The 18,117-nt window shown below is 41.8% G+C and overlaps 2 protein-coding genes and 1 non-coding gene across 4 annotated transcripts; all 3 read left to right on the forward strand.

Moving 5' to 3' along the window:
* The first annotated feature begins 90 nt into the window (after nucleotides 1-90).
* Nucleotides 91-3,622, forward strand: RPL18A (ribosomal protein L18a). Its single transcript, XM_005519320.2, has 5 exons — nucleotides 91-179; nucleotides 565-744; nucleotides 1,313-1,442; nucleotides 2,948-3,057; nucleotides 3,473-3,622. Exons 1-5 carry the CDS (start codon nucleotides 162-164, stop codon nucleotides 3,563-3,565), a joined length of 531 nt encoding a protein of 176 aa, XP_005519377.1. The 5' UTR covers nucleotides 91-161; the 3' UTR covers nucleotides 3,566-3,622.
* LOC148184333 (small nucleolar RNA SNORA68) lies at nucleotides 2,034-2,165 on the forward strand. Its single transcript, XR_015772621.1, has one exon. It is a non-coding gene; the product is annotated as a small nucleolar RNA SNORA68 (small nucleolar RNA).
* A 1,373-nt stretch (nucleotides 3,623-4,995) lies between the features above and the next one.
* On the forward strand, nucleotides 4,996-14,618 carry KICS2 (KICSTOR subunit 2). 2 transcript variants are annotated; one of them, XM_014248898.2, is made up of 4 exons: nucleotides 4,996-5,269; nucleotides 7,300-7,373; nucleotides 7,452-7,588; nucleotides 11,894-14,618. In XM_014248898.2, the coding sequence occupies exons 1-4, from the start codon at nucleotides 5,035-5,037 to the stop codon at nucleotides 12,708-12,710; spliced, it is 1,263 nt and encodes a 420-aa protein (XP_014104373.1). In that variant the 5' UTR covers nucleotides 4,996-5,034; the 3' UTR covers nucleotides 12,711-14,618. The 2 variants fall into 2 exon arrangements, with proteins under 2 accessions (XP_014104373.1, XP_005519376.1); XM_005519319.3 differs by having other exon boundaries at nucleotides 7,300-7,588.
* The last annotated feature ends 3,499 nt before the right edge of the window (nucleotides 14,619-18,117 follow it).

Below are 18,117 nucleotides of genomic sequence, written 5' to 3' on the forward strand. Positions count from 1 at the left end.
CAGGGCCGCGCGCGGAGACTGACAGCTGCGTGCTCCAATCGCACTCCGCTCTCAGCCAATCGCCGCGCGGGCCGCCGGGGGCGGGGCTGGGTGACTGACGTCAGGCGGCGGCGCACGCGGCCGTCCCTTTCCTTTCCTGCGGGCCGCGGCGGAGGAGCGCCATGAAGGCGTCGGGCACCGTGAGTACGGGCCGGGGCCCGGCGGGAGCAGCTGGGATCTGGAGTGCGGCCGAGGTGGCCGTCAGGAGGGCGTCGGTGGCGGGTTTTAGCGCTCGAAAGTGGCCCGTGCGTGTCCGAACGGCGCCTCCCGGCCCGTGAGGCGGCGAGCGGCCAACATGGCGGCGGCGCCGCTCCCGCCAGGTGCGGGCCCAGATGGGCGGGCGGCACCGCGGGGAGATCCACGGGGAGATGGACCCGTCCGGCGGAAGGGGCTCTCTCCGCTTCTGGATTGAGCTCTTCTCGTCGCGTTGCTCCTTTGAGGAGCCGCGGATTCGGCACGGAGCGGGCGCGGGAGTGGCTCCGCGGCTCACTCACTGCGGGCCGTCTGCTTTTCATGTCCCTGCAGCTGCGGGAGTACAAGGTGGTGGGGCGCTGCCTGCCCACGCCGAAATGCACGACCCCGCCTCTGTACCGTATGCGCATCTTCGCTCCGAACCATGTCGTCGCCAAGTCCCGATTCTGGTACTTCGTTTCTCAGCTGAAGAAGATGAAGAAGTCTTCTGGAGAGATTGTGTATTGTGGCCAGGTGAAGGATTAAAAACCTAAAAACGTGGGAATTTTTTAAGGAATTCCAGCAGGTGTATGTGGAAGGATTTTACGGGAATCGCAGTTACGGGTGTGAGGTTGAAATCCATTCGTCTTTAAGTTGATATGAAAAGGAGTGACAAGTTTAGTTTTTGGAAGTAGTGGTATATGTCCTGTAAAATAAATAGAAATTTACTTACTGATTCAAAATTATGAGCTATGTGTGGCTCTTTCATTCTTAGACTTGGTGCATAGTGCAATATGTCTTTTAAGACGTATTTAGACATTCATAACCCTGGGAAAGTGGGTGTTTGTATGCTTACACTCTTCTACCTTGGTACTTCAAAAACTCTCTCTTGAGCTTAAATCGTGTATTTTCCTTTGTCCTCTGAAACACCAAGACATAAATCTAGCTATGTTGGTAAGGGGAAAGAGAGCAAAGACTTGTTTTTTGATGGTAAGACTTAAAACATTAGTTTTGTTAGAGCAGTGAAATATTTATTCTTAAAATTGTAAGATGGTGGTAGTACATCATGTCTAACCACTTCCATGTTCTTGTGTAATTCCAGGTGTATGAGAAGTCCCCTCTGCGGGTAAAAAATTTTGGTATTTGGTTGCGCTATGATTCTCGTAGTGGAACCCATAACATGTACAGGGAGTACAGAGATTTGACCACTGCGGGTGCTGTCACTCAGTGCTGTAAGTATATGCAACCATTTGAGGTGTAAAATAGTAGGATCAGTATACAAGCAGAATATTAATTCTCAAACTGGGCATAAAGCATGCTGACTTAATCCATGGTAAAATAACTGAAAGACTGGAAAATTAAAGGAGGGGGTTGCCAGATATTCTGTAGATGTTTCTCTGTTATGCATGTGGTATCTGACTTGTTACCTCTCTTTATACAGTTTCTCTGACTGAAAAATAGTTCCACTTCTTTTTGATGTGTCTTTCTACAATTCCAATAATGAGTTTTGATATACAAACTGAGAATTTCATGACTTTCCAGGTGCTGTATGCATTTCCTGCACTGTGCTGTTTTAAGATAATTGAATATATCTTTCCAAGTCTTGTAAAGAGAATATTTCAGAGATCATACAGAATATACTGGCATCTGTCCTTTATTGAGCAAGTAAAGAAAAAAAAAATCACAGGAAGAATACCCGTATTGTTATTCCAAGATCTCATCACCTCATTTCAGAGAGAATTAATGGTTGTTCTGATTTCAGTCTGTTTTGTGAAGTACTTGAGCTGTTGATATTTGTCTCCAAAGTGCTATAAGCACTACAGATTGCACATAAAAACCCAAAGAATATTGTTCTTAATAATGATATTCTTGTCATGTGTGCAAATATTAAAGGTATCTTGTCGCCTTTCAAAAGCTGAAGTGCTGTTGAAAGTGAAATTGAAGGTTCTACATTAATGTACAATAATCCCTGTTAATGAACATACTGAAGGATTGCTTAAGAGACCCGGGAACCTTATTTTTCATGATACAATGACTGGTACTTTTATGTTCAGGAATAGTTGTGACAGGTAAGTTTTTAATAGGTGTGTTGTATCTTCATGGGAAACACAGTAGTATTTCAACAGGCATGCCTCATGTAACTAGCTGTGGATGTGATTTGAAGCCACTGTGATTGGCACTGCTGAATAGAGGCTTTTTCAGGTAGCCTAAGTACAGATGCTTCCTTCTGTCCAGAAAGCCTGATTGTGTGGGATGAACATCAATTTGTGGTTCTGTTGCTGATCAGTTTCAATAAAAAGTAATCCTCAGGTCCTACTTTTACTTGCACCTTTCTTTTGGAAGGGAAGGTGTTTTGAAGTTCATGTGTCTTTCCAGTGATCATATTTCAGTGTTGATTCTAAATCACAGGTTTTTTTTTTTCTCTTGCAAGAGAGTAAGTAGTCCGAGCTATATTACTTGTGTCCATCTGTACTTTCTTGAAATTGGACAAGAAGACTAAGATGGCTCTTCCTGTTGAGGAGCATACTTAGAACTTGCAGGAAGAATTTGCTGCTGCTTGTTGGTTTTGTGATTTGTGCCATCACTTTACATAATAGAAACAGTGATTTTAATTACAGCTGGTCAGTAATTTTAAAAGTTGTAGATGGCACTATGAACATTTCTTGAAGAAAAGGCTATAAGATTCTTGAACTGAAAATGTCATAGAATTTATTTTTAATGAGTTCTGTTGTTCTAGACCGTGATATGGGAGCCCGTCATCGTGCCCGTGCTCACTCTATCCAGATCATGAAGGTTGAGGAAATTGCTGCCAGCAAGTGCCGCAGACCAGCAGTCAAGCAGTTCCATGTAAGTGAGCCAACCCTGCAATGGCTGCTGGATGAGGGGATCTCTCCTGAATGGTACAGGTTTGCTTTGCAGCCAAAAAAAGGGCAGGAACCAAACATGGGTGCATGAGTTCATGATTATGGTATTTGGTATTATATTATCAAAATTTCTACTGCTGCAGGTATTTGGAAGAAAGTCACAATAAAACAAATACATGTTATGGTGCAGAAAACATGCCTCTGACTAGCATTATTTTGAAAAATAAAGAATGCAAAATTAAGTAATTTGTTAAGTCCTGTAAAGTATATCTTAATTTGTGGATGGACTGTTCTTCTAAGCATAAGTTAGTCACTCAGTACAGCTTGGCTATTTATTCCAAACCATTTTGTGTTGTTCATCTGATACCTCAATTAACATAGAAATATTTTTCTTGCAGGATTCTAAAATCAAGTTCCCGCTGCCGCACAGAGTTCTGCGTCGCCAGCACAAACCACGTTTCACCACCAAGAGACCAAATACTTTCTATTAAATACAAAAACATGTTGTCAACTCCGTGTTGCAATAAAGGTCTTATTGGAACCTTTCACTTCCAGTTGTCTTTTGGAGACTGTTCTGGTTTTCTAGGAGTCCTCCTTCCTACTCCTTAATTTTCTGTAAACCATTGGCAGCCTACTGTTCACAGCTGTGATTGCCTTAACAGGTGAGTGTTTCAGGTGCTGACTTAAATTACTGAAATATCACATCAATAAGTGAAATTTTAATAGCCAATTTCCCAGGTCAGAGAAGTCTGTTGTCGAGCAGCTGTAAAATCCTACATCCGTTTTGTCCCTTGGGCATATTAAGTGAACAGTTGAGTTCAGGAAGAAGGCAGCTTCAGACTTGTCAGTTGTAAAAATAAAGCCCTCATAACTTCAGTTAAGCCGCTTCAAATGTTAAGCATTTGATGTCAAAATTTTAGTTCTAACCGGAACGTTTTCGCGAATTTTACACACCGCTCTGAATAAGCTCAAGGATGTGTGCAGAGGTGCCTGCGCCTAGAAAAGTGATGAAGGGCTTGGCAGATGTATACTGGATATATAAGGAATGAAAATAATCACAATTTTTATATCCAAGCCCAAATCCTTAGGCCACTTTGTTTACAGTAAGAAGCTTGAAGACACTGTAGTTGAGGTTTATTTAAAAGGCTGCTTCAAACCTAAAGGTGGTGCTTGCATCTGGTGCCCATTTTCAGTGATGTTTCCTGAAGAGGCAGGCAGCTACATAAATTAGTACGTGGGTCACACCAGTGAAGAGAGCTGATGCTGTGTTTTGTCCAGATGTCAGCTTAAAAACGGCTACAGGTGCTGTTAGAGTGCAGGAAAATACTGTGCAGAGAGGAAACGGAATGTATCCTTTCTGGGTTAGCTGGAGAGCTGCCCGTCAGTCTGGAGAGGTGCTGTCTGTCCGTGCCAAGGGCAGGTAGTTCTGCGGAACTGGGACCAGTCAGTGTGGCCACAGCGAGCTCCCCTTACCCGGCCTGGGCCCTTGGCTCAGTCATCGCCTGCACGGAGAATCGGTTCGGGCAGCTCTTGTCTGAAACGTGAACTGAAGAAAATGGGATTAATGTGGGCAATCCAGTCTCCCCAGTGGTAAGGGAGGGAGGAACTAAACCCAAACTACCTGGAGGCTCCTGTGGGAGTCAAAGAGGTGGTAATAAGGGCCTCATAAAGACCTTGATGTTTAGATGTTTTACACTGAGAGATCGATTTAGCAGGAAAGTGGGTCTGGCTTTACGCTGACAGCATGAATCGCAGGCCTGGGCCCCGCTCCCAGGAACGCGCGGACCTGGGCCCGCCGCTCCCGGGCGCTTCCGCTGCCCCGCCCGCCGGCAGCGCGAGCCCGGGCCCGTCACGTGACCCCTAGCCGGCCGCTCCCCGCCCCGCCGGTCACGTGCTCCCTCGCGCGGGCGGGCGGGCGCCGGACCCGGAAGTCGCGGCCGCTGCGGAGGCGCCGGGCGGGATGGGGGAGTCGATCCCGCTGGGAGCCCCGGTGCCGGTGGAGCAGGCCGTGCTGGAGACCTTCTTCTCCCACCTGGGCATCTTCTCCTACGACAAGGCCAAGGACAATGTGGAGAAGGAACGGGAGGCCAACAAGAGCGCGGGGTCCAGCTGGCTGGCGCTGCTGGCCGGGCTGGCACACCTGGCGGCGGCCGAGAAGGCCTATCACAGCATGACCTTCCTGGGACAGAAGCTAGGTACCGCTCCGGGGAGGGAGGGACCGGCTCTCCCAACCCGTGCCCGCCTCAGCCCGGGGGCCTGGCCCGCGCTGGGCTCCGCGGGTGCGGGGCTGGGAGCTCGCCTGGCAGCCGGTGTTCGCTCAGGGCCGCGCACCCGGGGGCCCCGGGGCCCTGGCCCGGCGGGTTCGTGCGTGTCTGAAAGACAAGGGCTGGCTTAGCGAGTGTCCGTGCGCCCGCTGAGAAATCGGCTGTGCCGCTTGTGCTGCCCTTGATGAGTGAAGGAGAGGACAGGTCCCGTGCAGGTGGCACACTGGCTGTTGTGCCAGTCGATGCATCTCTTCACTGGCCGGTAGGGTACCTACCCGCCCTTCCCAAGAGCTGAGGTTTTCTGTGTTGAGATGCTCTGGCTGAGATACAGGCAAAGATGAGCTTACTGGGGTGACCAAAGCGTTAAAGCTTTTTCACCTTGTCTTAGAGGTGTATATGTTTAAGTACTCGGGGATGGATATAGCATCCTAGGAGTTATTACCCATGCATGTACTGCAGGATCTCAGGGGACTTTGACCATGAACGATCTCAGCTGCTTCATGTTTTGTCAGTACACAAACAGAAAAATCTCAGTGTGGCACAGGACGAGCTTTCATGATGCTACCCTGTGGGCAAAGCTGCTTATTTTCTTTTTGAACTGCAGATGGGTATGGAAAATGGATCAAAGGATATGAGTCTGATGTGTAGCATGCTAAACCATGGAGAAAATTTGCCTTTCTTTGTTATTTAAGTGGTGACTTGGAACTATTTGTAAGAAGATCTTTACAGCCAAAACTCTGTCTGTAAGGCTGACTTTAAAGAGTGAATTTGGTGCTTGTAGAAAGGATAAAGGTGACAACAGAAGGGGCAAAGTTTTATTTATTATTCATGAACAACTGCAGTAGATGATTCTTCCTCCTGCCTATGTCTGGGGCACTACTTACGTGTTACAGTGGGAGCTGTTTCACTATGATAGCCAGTTCTCTACCTTTCTACCTCAAATGTCAATGGTCATTTTGGAACATTATATGTAAAAGGAATGTGGAAAGAGCTATCCAGCATTACAAAATTTATAAGCAAAGTTGCACCTAAATTTGGAATCTTTAAAAGATTCAGACTCAGTTCTGTGGTCTGTGCTCTGCTGCAACTGTTGACTGCCAGAATGGCACATTAGGTTTTCTGTAAATAGAAACTATGAAATAAAGCTAGTACATTTGTACAGTCTTTTCATAATGTCAAAGTTAAATATTTTTCACTTTGACTCTTTACTCCTGTCTTCTTTTCTTTTTTAAGTTCCTCATAGCATTGAGCAGGTAGAAAGGAGCACAGATGACTTCTTGTTCTCCCTCTCATCCTCCAAGTTTTAGTTATGGATTAACCTGCACTGTGGTCTCACTGGGATAAAGTGTGATTTTTTTCCCCTTTGAATTCTGGCTTATACTGAGATTGTATAGGGACTAGAAACATTTGATTTGTACACACAGATGTCACATGGTTCCCATTTAAAGGTTGCTTACTGAATTTGAGTGCTTCATGACTGAGGAAGGGTTGTTAAGGGCATTCTCTGGAAAATGTCTAGAGTTATTAATAGGAGTGGAGGCTATTAAAATTTGATCTGTCAAGTCATGATGACTTAATTCTTCTGACTTCCACAGATAACAGTATTTCCAGGTCATGTGTCATAGTAGCAAATTTAACTGAACCTGGGTTTCTTAGAGGTCAGGCATGACTGAGGCAGCCCTGAAGGAGTTATTGTTTTGCAGCAGCCATTGGCTGCTGAGACATGAAGTGGGACAAGTGTAGCTTGCATGTAATTACATAAAGTGCTTCAGAGCATATGCTCTATAATTCAGTAACTTGCAGAATAAAACACTGAATTTTGTTTCTTTGTTAAAACTAGTACTGTAATTAAACAATACTTAGAAATAACTAGATATATAATTACAAGAATTTTAGACAGTGTTGCTGTCTATCTTTGCTATCCCTGGATTTTGGTAATACCTCCATATTTATCTGAACAGGTGGTCAGTCATTCTTCAGCCGAAAGGACTCCATCCGAACCATCTACACATCTCTGCATAATGAGCTGAAGAAGGTGGTGGCGACGGGTCACAATGCACTAGGAGGAACAGCTCCTCACTTGGAAGAGCTGCTTTCTCACCTGTCTGAACAGCTCTGTTTTTTTGTTCAGGCTCGGATGGAAATTGCTGACTTCTATGAAAAAATGTACACGCTCAGCACCCAAAAGTTCATTAACTCTGAGGAACTGGTAAACATTTTGGAATCCATCTTAAAGAAATACAGTTCAAGGTCAGTGCTTCTTTGCTGGCAGTATATACTCAGACATGTGATCTGTAATACCTGATGCTGGAGTTCAAAGCAAACCTAAAGACTTTGCTGTCCTTTGACTGCTGAACAGCACAGTCCCTTCACGAATTCATGTGTGAAGTCTGTGTTGGCCAGCAGCATGAGATGCATGAAGTTTCTTCAAAAGAAGAAAAATAACAGAGTCTGCTCGTGGTGTACTAGGAGCCTTCCTCCCTATGCCTTAATGCTCAGCATGTTCATTTTCAGGAGAGAGGAAGAGTGATTCTCCTTTTATAAGATGCAAGGCTTTTTTTCTTTGGCAGGGGAGAGGAAACAAGCCATAATTTCATGTGGACTTCAGTAAAGGTGACGTAAATAAAGCAAATACTTGTGTGATGATCTTATTTTTTAGGCTAGAATATATATGTCTGTTTAGATCTAAAAGGTACACCATAACTATCTGGCCTAGCTGGGGGGACTTTATGGTGCTTTGTTACCACTTTTCTCCAGAGGTCTTGGAGCCTGTAGGAGGAACACCTCTGAGACCTTGGTCCTTGTCGATATGGTTTCTTGAAGTTAAGATTTAATAGTTACTGTTACAAAAATCCTGGGCTGTTTCTATATGAGGGTAGGATGGGTATTTCACATCCAACTTCTGTGCCTTGAAAGTGATGGCAGTTTAAAAGAGAATTTTTGAATGCTTGTCAACACACTTGAATTCTCTCTCTTCATTTTAAACCAAAAAGGTAGCCATTGTAGGGAGTTAACTGTCAGACGTGGTTGAATTTCCTTAAATCCTTGTTAGTGAAGTAGTGTCTAAGAAGACTTTTGGAGAGAGTATTCATAGAGTATTTACTTTTTTCAGTTATGATTTTTATAGTGTTCACCTAGGAAAAATGAAAATAATTCAGTGCTTCTTTCTGATATTCCAAATTGAAGCACTGCAGCTGATTCACTTATTTTTTTTAGGGATACCTTTGGCAAATTGCTATGTAATCTTAGTAGTGATGTTTTGTAGTTCTTGGCTTGTGATCACTTAAAATCGGCTGTTAGTCCAATAAAAACCTGAAACTTAGATATATTTTCCTTGGTAAACTTTAAAGAATGTTAAGGAACTTTTAAGAACTTTAAGGAATAAATGGAAGTAAGTTTAATGTTTTGGGTGTTTTTGTTGTTGGCATTTTTTGTTTGCCAACAAAAGTTGATTTCTCTTGTACTAACAACTGCCATCTGTTCTGAGCATGTGCTGAATCAACAGCACTGTAAAAATCTGAGAACTGAAATTCTTACTTTGATGAAGTGATTGGAGTCTATGCCTGCATACAAAAGGTTTTACTATGCTACTTAAATAAATTTCACAGGTACACATTTGTATTTCTAAGGCATTATATGTTATATAATATATTTATATAATATATATTATATAACTACATTATAGCATCTTAAAAAAAAAAAAAAAGTACTATCTCCCTGGAAAAAAATACTGATGATCTTGCTTTGGGTTAACAAGCAGTCTTTATGACAGAGACAATCTAAGATGCTGTCAGAGCTAATTCAGTGGCTGCAGTGTGCTTCTCTCGAGTGATGTACAGAATATTTGTGAAAAAAGTAGGTATAATGATCTATTTCTTTAGCCCTTCCTTTCTTTATATCTCAGATCAGTTTCTGGGGTGTGTTATGTTGATATGTACTGGCTGCAAGGCATTTCTGCTTTACAGGTGAAAGATTAAAGTCATCCTTACCCAGCCTCTTCCCTCTGTCAATATATTCCTCACTGGTAGCTGAGGATGTGTGCCATCATTTCAGCCAGCTGTGCTAAGGCTGGACAGGATGTGCATTTTCTAGAGAGGTTCTGGCCTTGGTTTCTTTCCTTTATGTGTGAAAATAGCTGGTCAGATAATGTAGAGGAAATACCTAGTTGCTGGTAAAGGAATAGTAGAATTGACAGTTAATACGACGTATTGTTTGTATCTGAAATACCATTAATTCTTGAACGGTTTAAGGCTATTTTGTTACTATTTTATTGCTACTTACTGCTGACTTGTGCATGGCCAGTACTCGACATTTTCCTTTCAATTTTTCTCTAGAATACATCTGGAGAAGTAATTTCTCCTGAAATTTTTAATTCTTGGTTTGAGTGAGATCTTAAATAATTAAAGCAGCATCAGAAGCAGGATCCTTTAAAAGCTTAGTATAAAATGAATATCTATAACACCTATTTTGATGTAATGATTTTTAAATGTTTAATGTTTTTTTATCTAGTAAGCATTGTGTAATATGTGCATGAATGTGTGATCTCTGGAAGGAAATAAAAAGAAAATGTGGGTTCTTCACAGTCTGCAAAACAAAACTACCATCCCTCTGCTTTCAGGAATGATTAGGAGGAAAAAATCAAATTTCCCATATGCTTTTAAGTTTTTAACACTCTGGCTTATGAAATAGTGTAAAAACTTGTCTGTTGTACATGACACTGAGCTCAGTTGGATGTTTCTTTATTATAAAACTCAATTACAGCAGTTATACTTAGTACATAACTCGTAGGTTTGCTTGGCAGACATATCAAGCTTCTCAGCTGTAGCTGAGGTGTGTATTTTTTGATTAAAACAGTTTAGCAAAGCCTGCTACACAGTGAGACATTAGGAAAGCTGTGAAGCAAAGTTGAAGTGGAAGCTGTACATCAGAATGTTAATCCAGGAGACTTTGGCAGTGCTGCCTTAATAAGGTTTTTTAGGGTTATGGAAGAAAACTTTCTTGATCTGACTGCAAATGTGTTTAAACCACTGTGCTGTGTGTCATTTGATGGGACTGCAACAAATAATGTTGCATAATGGTTTTTGTACCCTCTTAAAATACACAGCAACAAAACATTTTCTGGTGAATACCAAAACCATTGGAGAGATTTAATTTTGACTGTTAGAAATTATTTTTTGTTGACTCGTGTTTGTACTCTTGTTTGTTCAAAGCAATGTAAATATGCTGTGGGCTTCTCAGCCCACCAAAGTGGTCAGTGAACACTGGATCTCTGCTATAACAGGTCGACCTTAGGGCTGCTGACATATGCTGTGTGCAGAAGATGCCTGGTCACCCAGCCAGGCTGGTTTGCCCCATGTGGTGCATCAGCTGGTTTATGATATTCTTAATTCTTAATTTTCTTCAAATAAATCTGGACCTGCATCTTAATAACAAATCCTTGCAAGATACAAATTGTGGCTTCAAAAAAAAAAAAAAAAAAAAGATATGCTTACAGATCAGTGATAAAAGAGACATTTCTCACAGGCCAAAGGAAGAGTAGTGGAGAGGGAATGAAAAGCCTGACATTTTCATTCTCTCTTCTGGTCCACAACAATATGAAGTGTTTGGTCTTGGACAAACTATTTCCAAAACAGATGGTATTTGTTGTGATCTAGAAACTGACAGGAATAATGACACTGCTTTAGTTTTAAAAGTTGGAAAAATTCTGTATAAACTTTCTTTTTTTAAACCAATAATAAGACCCAAGATATTTTTCTGAAGTGAGAAGATAAATGTGTCTTTACTTAAAGAGAAACCTCATCAAATCTTGTATTTGAACTGTTCATTGTTCTTTATTAGAGACCTCTCTGAATCCTAAATGCCAGTGAGGGAACACATTTACTGAAAAGGCCACTTCTTTCTAAAGTTATATATTTTACATTACACTTTTTCACTGTTTCAATTAAGTATGTTATTGATGATGTTATAAATTTGCAAATAATTTGAATATCATGGGAAGAGAGGTAGACTGCATCTGTATTTTTTCTCAACATCAGGAAGAAGACGTGAGAAGGAGTTAATTATGGTTCCAATAAGCAAAATCAAGCTCATCTTGGCTTCCTCATAGCTCCCCCTATGCGAACAGTAAATTTATAACATAATTCCTTTGATTTAAGTTAATGTCTTACTGCTATTCTAGAACCATCAAGACATATATAACTGCCAGAGATTTTAAATCGGAGCAAGATCACCTGAATTTAAAAAGAAATGGTGTTAAAGTAGTTAATGGATTAAGATAAACTGTAATTGTTCTTGAACTGATGAAATATAACTCCCTTACTTTGATAGAGAAATGTCTGACAGGTGTTTTTTTTGTCAGATGTGAAGCGCTGTTTGTTCATGAAAATATTTACCCTAATTATGTAAAAAGAGTTGTTCTTTAAGAATATTATTTTTGTTTACACTTTGCTCTGCTTTGATGTTTGATCTTTTGTCTGTTAACTGGCAAATACTATCTGATTATTTCACCATTGTGTACAGCAGTTCTCATGTCTTGACTAATGTTATGTTTTCTAGGTTTCATCATCCAATCCTTAGTCCTCTTGAAAGCAGTTTCCAGCTGGAGGTAGATGTGCTTGCACACCTCTTAAAGGCTCAGGCTCAGATCTCAGAGTGGAAATTCCTTCCATCCCTGGTCAATTTGCACAGTGCTCACACAAAGCTACAGACTTGGGGCCAAATTTTTGAGAAACAACGGGAGACCAAGAAGCACCTGTTTGGAGGGCAGTCTCAGAAGGCTGTGCAGCCTCCACACCTCTTCCTCTGGCTGATGAAGCTCAAAAACATTCTCCTTGCCAAGTTTAGTTTTTACTTTCATGAGGCCCTTAGTCGACAGACAACAGCATCTGAAATGAAAACTTTGACTGCTAAAACAAATCCTGATTACTTTGGGAAAATTTCCAGCTTCATCCGGAAGTATGATGCTGTCAATGTTTCCTTAATTTTTGACAATCGTGGATCAGAGAGTTTTCAGGGACATGGTTATCATCATCCCCATTCATACAGGGAAGCCCCCAAAGGAGTGGATCAGTATCCTGCAGTGGTGTCTCTGCCCAGTGACAGGCCTGTTATGCACTGGCCCAATGTGATCATGATTATGACTGACAGAACCTCTGACCTCAACAGTTTGGAGAAGGTTGTGCACTTCTATGATGACAAAGTCCAAAGCACCTACTTTCTGACTCGCCCTGAACCTCACTTTACCATTGTCGTTATTTTTGAGTCCAAGAAGTCAGAAAGGGACTATCATTTTATTTCTTTTCTCAATGAAATTTCACATTCCCTTAAGAACTCCAAAGCTTTTGCAAGCTTGAAACCTGGGTCCAAAGGGTGAAGTACAAACTACTTGAAAGTTGTCAAGGCGCTATGGCAGCCTTGAGGAAGCTGTAGCTTTCAAGGTTACATAAATTTGTGATTCTCAGAGGCTAATTGAAAAGGAACCATTTTTTTAAACGTTGTAAGTTCCTTTTTTTTTTTTTTTTAAGCTAACAGACACTTGAAGAAAAGTATTTTTGGGCAGTACTCAGTGGGGCAACTTAATTGTGGGGTGGTAAAGGGCCGCTGTGGGTTTTTTTGGTGTGGTTTTCAATTTCTAGTATGATTTATTTTTTTAGTCCACAGTTTTGTTGCCTGTATCAGAAAGGAATATATGCACTTTATCATAGTCTGATCATTGGCTGTCTTCTACAGAGTTTATTGAAAATGTGGTGAGGATGGAAGATACTATCTTTTCAGAAAACTGCATTGCCTGACAGGAATGATTTCTGGGAAGTAAACACTGATGCAAGGGAATATTAAAAAAAGTGAACCTGCAAAAGACACATTTTAAATAAAAATATGATAATCAGAAAAGTCATTATTGTTAATTATAATTTAGTTTCCAAGTGGTTTAAAATGACAGTTGAGGTCTCTGACACTCTGTTAAGCACTGGTTATCTGTTCTAAAGGCCCTGTATTTTAAAGTTTGGTCATTGCTCCAGGACTTGGGCTGGGGCAAGAAAAGCTGCAGCATGGCCTGGAGGGCTGGTATTCTCTGGAGTGTTGTGACAGTGTGGGCCATTGGCTCAGACTAATTGAAGCAGACAAACTGAATTTGAGCAGTTCTAGAAGAAACGGCTCCATGGAAAAAGCACCAAGGCTGTATTCAGTTTGTTAGCTTTTGTTTGGTTAACTTAAAAAACAAACCAACCCAGTAGAAAATGCCCTTTCTAAATGATTTCTTGTCTAATATGCTGTTAGTGTCAGCCTAGATTTGTTTCCAGGTTTTTATTACTATTTTTTCTCTCTGTTCAGCTTTCAATAATTTCATAATTAAGCCAAAACACTTTGGGGATTTGGATTTAAATGTATAGCCTATGCAGTATGTTTACCTCATTCTTTCACCACTCCAAGGCTGCAGGGTTGGAAAAAGTATGTTTTCTAGTTACCCTGAAAGTGCTTTAATTTGGAAATCAGGGTTTCCAAATACAATAAAGGGGTCCATTTGGCTGTGCCTCTAGCCTTACATTGCAGGATTCTTCTGACTGTTAGCTATGCAGTTGTGCTCGCACTTTCACGGGGGTTCAGGAGAACTGATGTGTATATAAGCGTAGTAAAGTAAGGTCATTAGTTGACACTGTAATGTATAATAACATCATCAGGTTGTTTTTAAAAGGGAGTTTAAGTAAAAATGTTGGTTTCTGTTAAGATCAAACTATAAAAGATACTTTTGCGAATGTGTCTGTAATGATTCCCTTCCTCTCCCACAGAAGGTTGTGGTAACTTCTCTTGCCTCTCTGCAAATGCTGACTTTTTACAATCATGTAATTGCATTCTGTTCATGAAGTACAAGCTCTTACTTTCCACTCTGTGCCAAATGGAACTTTCCGTGCTTTGCTCTAACTGTGTGTAGCCTGTTTTGAGTATCTGTGCTACTGCCTTTTACCTGAAGTCTTGGTCTGACTGCAGCACCACTTGAAAAAGCTGTCTGCTCTTTGCCACTAGAAAATAACAGGGGTTGCAAATATACCAGCAGCTGGAGGGCAACTGGTTTTTGTAAGAGTGTTGCTCTTTGCAGTTTGAATTGCATTTTAACAGGACAAAGTTATAGTACTACGGAAAGTTTGTGTGCTTCCTTCTGTGGGACAGTGACCTTGTAATAACGTGTAGTTTTGACTTCCTCAGCCTGAGTAACACAAAAAGAACTGTCGCCAGAACTCATTCCCAAATCTTCAGCAGCGTAAATAAAGTGTTGTACAAAATTTGTCTGTCTGTACAGTACTTCCCTGTCATAGTATCTGTGGGAAAGGGGAGAGAAAACTGGAGGAGGAAACTGTGTGTGGTACAGACATGTTAATTTTTGAGTTGCAGGGGAGGAGCTGGAAGAGGTGGAAGGGAAATCTGCTGCCCTTTGAAGCAGACCAGTAGCTTTTACCAGTTGCTGAAATGGCTAGAGGCTGTTCCCAGTGGTTTTTATGAGGAGAGGAAAAGGAGGTGACTGTTCAGCAGACTTGGTAGTTCACATCACACGCGGGTCATTGTTCTTGGCAAACAATGTCTCAGAAGGGAAGGAATGCTGGGTCATGTTTCTGTGCAGGAGGAGGTGATTTGCTGCAGGTTTTTCTTCGGAGGGTCTTGGGGAAGCAATTACAAGAGCTTTGTAACTCATGGGTAAGAATTTCTGAATGTTTCAATTGATGAAGAACCAAAGGGATCCATAACCATTACTCTTGTGGTGTGTGAAGGGAGGGAATGGGAGACATTTTCAGGGAAATGGTAGAAAGAATTAAGTGCTGGCAAGAGTTGTGGGACTGTCTATGAGTCCTGTCCCTGTGGCTCTCCCTGTAAGATCTCAGCATTAAATTAATATAACATGGGGAGCAGAAAACTCGGGCCATAGGAAGTGGCTTGGATGAAGACAGATGAAGCTGAAGAGAGGTGACATACAATCAGTATGAAAGAGTGTTGCAGAGTTGAGGTATGCTGTGACCAAAAACGAAGTGTGGGGAGTGTGAGCATGTGGAATGAATGTTTATAGATTTGTCAGATCTGTGAACACTCATGGCATAGTTTCTTATTTGATGCTTTACAGAGTTTATGTTTTAAATTGCAAATGAGGTAATGGGGAGACTGTATTGGGTTCAAACTGCAAGATTCGATATGTGGAAGTTCTTTGCTACGAGCATGATGAGAGATTGGAACAGACTGTCCGGAGAAGTTGTGGTTGCCCCATCCCTGGCCAGGTTGGATGGGGCTTGGAGCATCCTGGTCTAGTGGAATGTGTTTCCAGCCATGGCAGGGGCTTGAATGTAGATGGTCTTTAAGATCCCTGTCAGCCCCAGCCATTCTGTGATTCTGTATCTGTGATGTAAAACTGGCTCGGCCAGAAATGAAAACCTGCATAATTAAACAAAGTGGGGGGAACATATCTGTGAAGTAAGTAAAGGTGACCAGAAACTCAGTAACTGGAAAAAAATATATTCATTACTAACTCCAGTACTAGAAAGATTGATCAGTGTCTTTATTATGAGAACTGGAAAACAAATAGACTTGCTGAACTGAGTGGTACCCCATCTGCCAGCTTTTCCTCTATACCAATTAACCTAAGATTGAATGTGCTAATGTACTTTGAAAGTAATGTATAAATGACTGCTATAAATGCAAGAGGTAAAGATATTTATGATAGCATACTGAAAGCCATTGCTTCCAGACATATTTAAACATTTTTAGATCAGGTACTGAGATTTGATATTCCCAGTGCCATTCAGATTGCTTAGAATAGCAGTGTTGAAGCTTATCTTGCAGCAAATTTCATGTACCTCATCACTTGCTTGAGTTCATGAGGATACTGGGGGAATATTTAATTTAGTATCCTTTGCCTGCAGTGTGATTTTGACAGCAAATGTATTCTAAGAAGTCTTAGATATTTTATATTTATGTCTTGTAAGCTGTTTCCTTTTGCATGTGGTATTCAGGTTTGGTTTTGGGTTTTTTTTTTGAATAAGATATTCTTTTATTTCTTCTCTATTTGCATAAAGACAGTGCAGGGAATGGAAACTAATATATTTTGTATAGTGCTGTGAAGGACTGCAACGTAGGCATAATGCACATAATATTCAGGCTTCAATGATCTAAAAGTAATGGAAGCTCCTGGTATCTGTTTGAATGCTAACACCTAGTGTTTATCTAATCCACTTTTAAAAAAAATATTTGCACTATAGCAGAAAGTAATTTTATAGCACTTAAGTTAATCACTGCTCTGGTCCACTCTTCGTATACAAGCTTTTTGAGACATTTGTGATCATTCTAGTGGTAGTTCTTTGACATCATTTATCTGAGGCTTCTTTGTGTATGTGCTTCAGGTCAGCCTGCTGCTGCCTTTGCACTGGGTCCCAGTCTTCTCATAACCAAGCTTTGTTTGAAAAAATCAGCAGTGTGCTATACTTCATTCCTCAAGTCCTGTTTTTTGGCTCCTCATCTTGCAGAAGGCGGGACGTCACATAGTGTGGCTGGTTCTGGTGAGCTCTGTGGTTGCTTCCAGAAGTGCTGGCACTAAGCTGACTTAGCTGGCTGAAAAGTTTGGTGTTTCTACCCTGTTTTCAGACTCCCAGAGATGTGAGCCAGGCATGTCCAAGTGGATGCAGAGGTGACCAGGCACTGCTTGTTTGCTTGGGCTCTGCCTGAGCCTCAAGAGCAGTAGGTCAGTGTTGTGCCCACGGGAACAGCTAGTGAGTGGCCCAGCAGGGATGGCCTTTGGGCTGCAATTCTGCAAAGGTGGGACCTGTTTATTTGGAACAGCAAAGAGGCTCTGGAAATGAGGATGCTGACAAAGTACAGTGATAGTATAATGCTTTGCTGACCTGGCAAAAACAATATACAAGTCAAATGCAAGATGGAACTGGACTCTGATTTTATGTTAGCAAAGGACTGATTTAAATATGAAGTCTCCTTTGGAGGATAGAGGTAACAGTTTTTTGCCATGAAATTGCTGTAAGTACTTAATCATTTTCTCCAGGAACTGCTTCATTCTCTCTGTGGTGCATGCACGCACTCAACACTCTAACTTATTTTGGTCATTGCTCTGGAGCTTTTCTGGGGGAGTTTGCCTGTTTGAGTACAGTTCTGTCTTAACTTTCAACCTGGTGTTGCAGCCACTGGGTTTGTGGTAGGGTAACAGAGTTCTCCATCTTGCACTGGGACCTGCAAGGGACTGCACAGGGCAGTGGCAAGAAGAGCAAAATGTAGAAGGAGAGACAAGGTGGGCTTGGGCAGATGACAGCTCTGGGAAAGACAGGCGGGAGAAAACAGGCACAGAAGGGCTGCATTGCAGAGGGACTGTGAGCAGAAGATTTTTGTTGGCCTCTCTGCATTGCTGGCCTCATTTGACAGGAATCTATATAAATGTTATGTGCTGAAAAAGCTAGACCCCATCTGTAGTTGCAGCTGCTAATTTTATATGACTACTTTAAAATAACTGTACCCATTCTAGGAGGGTGGTGTTCCATCTTTAGGTACCAGCAGTCTTGGCAAAGCAGCTGGTTTTGGGCAAATGATTAAGACAAGCTTTGTGGTATCCTGTTATTAGCTGGGATATGCTGCTACAATACTACAAGCTAACATCTGAGGCTTCAGAGGAGTGAAATGCTGTGCTTCATTTGTGCAGCTTCACTGCAGGCAAGATAAAATACTTAGTGGCACTAAGTTTTTGGCTAGGATGTATGCGTCATTTGCTGTAAAGGTATTGAGAGGCTTTTTAGTGCGTG

Source organism: Pseudopodoces humilis, chromosome 5 (assembly GCF_049639895.1).
Source record: "Pseudopodoces humilis isolate 2021_Gansu_Grassland_sample_001 chromosome 5, ASM4963989v1, whole genome shotgun sequence".
Lineage (NCBI taxonomy): Eukaryota > Metazoa > Chordata > Aves > Passeriformes > Paridae > Pseudopodoces > Pseudopodoces humilis.

What these genes read in the sequence shown, in the direction of transcription:
- RPL18A (XM_005519320.2), top strand. An exon ending in AGATTGTGTATTGTGGCCAG is followed by an intron (nt 745 to 1,312) that starts GTGAAGGATTAA and finishes GTGTAATTCCAG; the next exon opens with GTGTATGAGAAGTCCCCTCT. An exon ending in CAGCAGTCAAGCAGTTCCAT is followed by an intron (nt 3,058 to 3,472) that starts GTAAGTGAGCCA and finishes TTTTTCTTGCAG; the next exon opens with GATTCTAAAATCAAGTTCCC.
- KICS2 (XM_005519319.3), top strand. Translation starts at nt 5,035, where the DNA reads ATGGGGGAGTCGATCCCGCTGGGAGCCCCGGTGCCGGTGGAGCAGGCC. An exon ending in CTTCCTGGGACAGAAGCTAG is followed by an intron (nt 5,270 to 7,299) that starts GTACCGCTCCGG and finishes TTATCTGAACAG; the next exon opens with GTGGTCAGTCATTCTTCAGC. An exon ending in TTAAAGAAATACAGTTCAAG is followed by an intron (nt 7,589 to 11,893) that starts GTCAGTGCTTCT and finishes TATGTTTTCTAG; the next exon opens with GTTTCATCATCCAATCCTTA.